Genomic DNA, 6000 nt, shown 5'->3' with positions numbered 1-6000 from the left:
CCTGGGATGGTCCTCCCTGGGATGGACCTTCATGGGATGGTCCTCCCTGGGATGGACCTTTCTGTGATGGACCTTCATGGGACGAACCTTCCTGGCCCCCAGGTCTGGGATCTCACATGTTCACCCCAGCACTCCCTGCTGTCGACTGCAGCCTGCTCCAGGGAGGAGTTTGGATCTGTCCAACAGCCTTCTCCCCATCTCTTTTGTCCTGAAAATCATAAGGAGCTTTGCCAATCGTAATCGTGGCTCAGTGAGCCCCGGGAGCCAGGAGATTCTCTGATCCCTCTTTACAGACAGGAGGGCTGAGCAAAGCCACGGGAAGAAGCTAAAGGAGGGCTGAGACATGAAACTCATTCGGAAGCATGCACAGTTGAAAAGCATCTCCCAGCTTCACCTGGGCAGATCTGTGGATGAGGAAACGCTGCCGTTCCAGCTCAAGGCTGTAATTGGAGAGCTGGACCCCCACGGAGGGGCTGAGTCCTCTCCTCTGCTCCCCGGGGACACTGAGGCATTAACTGCTGGGGTGTTTTTTCCAAACCCCAATGACGTTGGTGAAGGCCATCTCCTGGGAAGAAGTTACAGACTGGGGAGAGCTGATGGCTTGAATCAGCAGAGGAATCCCAGTGGGTCAGTAACTCCTGGGTGGTTTCCTGTCCCACAGCTGCCATGGCTGTTTCTCCGGGTTTCACATGCAGGCGGTTGTTCTGCTGTCTCAAGGTGGCTGCAGGAGCTGGGAACAAGGCCTGCCTCACCCTCCTGCTCCAGCCCCAGCACCCCATCAGGGCTTGCCTTTGCTATCCAGCAATGCCCAGGCACAGCCACCTTCTCCCTTTTTATCTGCCTCCCTCCAGCTGAGTTCTGTCACATTGGAACTTCTTGGAGCAGAGTGAGGGAGATGATTCTGCTCTTCCGCTCTGCCCTCATGAGACCCCACCTGCAGTGCTGTGTCCAGCTCTGGGGCAGAAGGACGTGAAGCTGCTGGAGCAAGTCCTGAGGAGGTCACAGAGATGCTCCAGGACTGGAACCCCTCCAGTCCAGGCTGGGAGAGCTGGGGGTGCTCACCTGGAGAGGAAAAGGCTCCAGGGAGAGCTCAGAGCCCCTTGCAGGGCCTAAAGGGGCTCCAGCAGAGCTGGAGAGGGACTGGGGACAAGGCATGGAGGGACAGGACACAAGGAATGGCTTCCCACTGCCAGAGGGCAGGGCTGGATGGGATCTTGGGCAGGAATTGTTCCCTGGGAGGGTGGGCAGGCCCTGGCACAGGGTGCCCAGAGCAGCTGTGGCTGCTCCTGGATCCCTGGCAGTGTCCAAGGCCAGGTTGGATGGGGCTTGGAGCACCCTGGGATAGTGGGAGGTGTCCCTGTCCCATGGCAGGGGGTAGAATGGGATGGGATTTAAGATCCCTTCCAAACCAAACAATTCCATGATTCTGTGATCTCAGGACAGATCCTCCAGCTGCTGTAACCCAGCAGAGATGGTTATGCAGGTCACCAGAGCCACCTCCACCTTCCCAGAGGGATGCTGGCAGGGGATGCTGCTTTGTACAGCCATCAGCACTCAGCCATCCCAGTGGGATGTGGGATCATGGCTGCTTCTTCCTCAGCCACCTCTCCCACCACTTCTGGGCTTAAACTCCCTGAGTCAATCCCAGCGGCCTCCGCTGTGCCTGCAAATGTGGAGGTGCAAGTGTGGAGTGTGGTTCTCTCTGAGGTTTTTCTGCCTGTGTCACTGCAGCCACCGAAATTTTTCTCTTGTATCTTGAACTTCTTGCAAAACTAGAGTTCATAAAAATTCAAATGAATACCAACAGGATTTCTTATTCCCCCCCCAAAAATGTGGGGCATTTCTTTACTCTTTGGTCAACAGCAGTAAGTGATGTTTCCATGCCATGCCGGACTTTGGGCTCATCCACTTGGCCTTCCCAAGGATCCTCAGGAGCTGGTGACACAGCTCTTGTAACTCACGTCATTTGGTTTTGCTTGTAATTTCTCATGGCCCACCTGAAAGCCCCCCCCTCCTCCCTTTCAGGTCCTGAGCAATGAGAACAAGCTGATCCTGAAGTCGGTCCGCCAGGAAGACGCTGGGAAATACGTGTGCCGAGCCGTGGTGCCGCGGGTGGGCGCGGGGGAGCGGGAGGTGACGCTCACCGTCAACGGTACCTCCTGATTCCCTGCCGCCATTCCTTCCAACTTCCCTTCCTCCATTTCCTCCTGCTTCCCTTCCGCCATTCATTCCCTCCTGCTTCCCTTCCTCCATTCCCTTCTGCTTCCCTTCCACCACTCATTCCCTCCTGCTTCCCTTCCTCCATTCCTTCCAACTTCCCTTCCTCCACTCCCTCCAACTTCCCTTCCACCATTCATTCCCTCCTGCTTCCCTGCCGCCATTCCTTCCAACTTCCCTTCTTCCGTTCCCTCCTGCTTCCCTTCCACCATTCATTCCCTCCTGCTTCCTTTCCGCCATTCATTCCCTCCTGCTTCCCTTCCACCATTCCCTCCTGCTTCTCTTCCACCATTCCTTCCCTCTTCCCTTCCACCATTCATTCCCTCCTGCATCCCTTCCATCATTCCCTCCTTCCTGCCTTGATCCTATTGCTCTGACAGCTCCAGTTCCCAAATTATCCCCTCAGATACTTCCTTTTGGAGCAAATCCCACCCCCAGCTGGATCAGGGATCCAGGCAATGGGAGTAAAGTGGATTTTGCAATTTTTTGCCTGGAAATGCACAAGTTAAAGCAAAAAAAAAAAAAAAAAAAACACATTAGCTCAGCCCCACGCAGTTCCTTATTATCAACAGGGGTTTATTGAGTAGTTGGGGGCTGGCAGCTTTAAATCTTTAATAGATTAATCTTGCAAAACCCTCACAAGGTCGGAGAGTGCTGTTGTCTCTGTGGTACAGCTGGAGAGCCAGGAATTGAGTCTGGATCCAAGACCAGCAGCCTAATCACTCTCTCCAACCCACGTGAGGATACCTGTGAGGATTCCTGTGAGGATACTTGTGAGGATTCCTGCCAGGATTCCTGTCAGGATACCTCCATGGCTGCTTAGGGCTCACCCAGCACTGTGTCAGGATGTGCCCTGGACTCACACCCAGAGCTCTGGAGTTTAATGATGCCCTGGCCAGGACCTTGCAGCAGCTGGTAACAAATTTCAGCATAACTATGGCAGGGAAAGAGCCAGGCAGGCTGCAGATGGCATAAACAGAGGATGAATTTTGCATTGTCTCTCACCTGCATGACAAGCTGGCAGGTTTCACTCCCCACTCGCTGTCACAAGAGAAGAACATAAGCAGGAGGCAGCTCAGGCAGCAACAAGCGTTCATTTCAAACACAGATGATGCAGATGGTAGATGCCTCAATTCCCTGGAAACATTTTCAAGGCCAGGCTGGGCAGGGCTGTGAGCAACCTGATCTAGCTGAAGATGTCCCTGTCGTGGCAAGGGGGTTGGACTGGATGACCTTTAAAGGTCACTTCCCACCCAAACCGTTCCACGATTCTATAATCCTAGAAAAGGAAGCCAAGGACGACGCAGCAGGGACTGAAAACCAACCACTCCGTCAACTTGGACTCAGCTCCTCAGCGCCTTCATCCTCCTTCCCCAGCAGCTGCTGGGTTTTAATTATAATTAAATGAGCTCATGGAAAACAAAGCAACAAATTAGCACAAAGAACATGCTCCTTCCCTGACACCCACCAGGCACAGGGATGCCCTGAGTGCAGAGCAGATCTCATGCAGGCTCGGGGCGTTCGGAGCGTGCAGCACGGAAAAGCTGCTCTCCAGAGCTTTGCAGCTCATGCCTGGGGAAACTGATGGGGAGCAAATGAAATCTGTGCATGGGGTTCACTGCTCAGCCTTGAGCATCTCCCAGGATCTGATTGCCTGTGCATCCCATCCCATGGGATGTGCTGCCAGGGGCTTGGTGCACCCCAAAGGTGACAACACTGAGACAGGTCACCACAGGTGTTGGAGCAAGGGAGGACCCCACACCTCTGGGTCAGGATGGTCTTTTGACCCTCTGAGTGAGGAGAACCAAGCCCCTGAGCAGCATCCCCACATCCAACATGCACCAAGCACCCGGGCTTGGCAGCCTGTCCTGCAGCGGGAGCAGCGCTCCAGCTCCGGAGCACGGCGCAGTGTGTCTAATCCAGCTAATGAATTCTGCTGGAAGCCTGTTCTGATGTAATTCGAGAGAGAAGTTGAATGCCTCATATTTGGAAGTTATTTTCAATCCAGAGGGTGATACAATTGTCTTGGTGTTACCAGATGCCTCCCTCTGCGGGATGGGATTCGTCACAGAAAAATCAGGCATTGGGAAGTTGTGTTCTGGGCTGGCTGCACAGCCCCTGACCAGGGCACGTGGGCTTTGGGGGGCTGATCCATCCCACTGAGCACAGAGACCCCAACTGAGGGATCAGACCCACTCTGACTCTGTGGTCCCACCAACCCATCCACTCCCATAATTGTCCAAAATCATGGCAGGACGATGTTGGGGTGGGAGAGCATCCTCCTGCCCGCCCCACCCAGCCACACCAGACAGGGCTGTGTTTGCAGAGCAGCCCAATCCCATGCCAGAGCCAAGGCCACCAGCCTGCAAGGAAGCAGATAGGATTCAGAGTCTGGTGAGTGGGAAGGAGGATTATGTAAAGCAGCAGCATTTGGCAGGGCCGGAGCAGCAGAGGCTCGAGGGAAGGGAGGAACTTGGTGCCATCATAAATCAGCAGCAGCTGGATTTACAGCCAAAGCCTCTCGATGCTCCTGGCTGCACCCAGCCTGGTCACAGCTCCCACCCCAGCAGGAGAAGCCCCCCAAGGTCACCTTCACAGGTGGATCACCGGCAGTCCCATCTGTCACTCAATCATCAGGGGCTGCTGAGCAGGGACCACCACCCCTGCCCACCTTGCTCTGCAAGAGAAGGTTTGTTGGAAGGGCTGGATGACTCCAGGTGACTAATTCAGGATGTAATTTGCCTGGGATTCACCCCAGCAAGGAAGCTCTCGGCATGCCCGAGAGCTGGGAGCAGGGCAGGGGCTGACCTGCCACCCCGCTTGGTCAGGAGCACATCACGGTGTCAGGAAGTGCTCAAGGCCAGGCTGGAACAACATGGTCTGGTGGGACGTGTCTCTGCCCATGGCAGGGGATCTGGAATTGAGATGGGTTTTAAAGTCTTTTCCAACTCAAATCATTCTGTGATGGTCCTTTGCAATACCAGGCGGCAGAACCAGCCAGCCCAGGACTTCTGCAGGAAGCAAGGAGTTAAACAAAACTCTCTTGCCAAACCACTTTGAATGCTTGGGAGAAGGTTCAGATGGACTCGAGCAGACTGGAGAAGCCAAGGCCATCCTTTCATTCCTGAAGGCTCCCACCTCAGACTTCTCTTTTGTGTGAGCCGCCAGGACCGCACAAATAAATTGGCACTGAGGTGCTAAAAATAACCTCCACCAATAGCTCCATCATTTATATCCATGGCAACATTGCTCAGAGCCTTTTCCCTGCCTGTGGGCTGTCTCACACTCGGTGCTGAATGCCAAGCTGGAGATTGGCAGCTTTCATAAGGAACCAGAGCCTGGTGGAGAATCAAATGCCGGCCCTGAATGCGAAGAGGCTGCAACTTTGTGCTATTATTTCTGGGCATGTTCATCTCACAAACAGTCTTTAGTCATCCACTATTATCATGATGATAAGCCTTCGACTCTGAGCTCCTGAAGCAATAATAAAAGCCAAAGCCGTTGGCATTTGTGCCATTTAAAATCCACTCGCCTTGGGGAAAATGATCCTTTTAATGATTATTAAGCCATTTTTCTCTAGCATCACCCAGTCTTGGAGCACTTCCAGAATTTATAAGTAACACACAGCCATCAAAATGGAAAGGAGATGGTTCTTTCTATTACTGTTTAGGCCTGGCCTGCAGATCCCATCACTGCTCTTGCCTCTGCTGGCCTTGGGATCATCAGGTGAGCAGCAGCATCACTGACCACAGGAGGCTGTGGACCTCCATCAGGCAAAGCAAG

General features: G+C 53.8%; 1 protein-coding gene across 3 annotated transcripts in view; it reads left to right on the top strand.

Moving 5' to 3' along the window:
• KIRREL3 (kirre like nephrin family adhesion molecule 3) overlaps positions 1-6000 on the top strand; it is a 346067-nt gene that overhangs the window by 322340 nt on the left and 17727 nt on the right. For all 3 annotated transcript variants that reach the window (XM_042034425.1, XM_042034427.1, XM_042034426.1), the window contains one exon: positions 2026-2152. In XM_042034425.1, coding sequence (XP_041890359.1) covers positions 2026-2152 — 127 coding nt within the window. The remainder of the gene's footprint in view (positions 1-2025; positions 2153-6000) is intronic.

This window comes from Corvus kubaryi, unplaced genomic scaffold (genome assembly GCF_017639235.1).
Source record: "Corvus kubaryi isolate FWS band 111438036 unplaced genomic scaffold, C.kubaryi_AGA036_p1.0 37367, whole genome shotgun sequence".
In the NCBI taxonomy this organism is placed as follows: domain Eukaryota; kingdom Metazoa; phylum Chordata; class Aves; order Passeriformes; family Corvidae; genus Corvus; species Corvus kubaryi.
The sequence above is the reverse complement of the archived record's forward strand: the minus strand, read 5'-3'. Positions and strand labels throughout refer to the sequence as shown.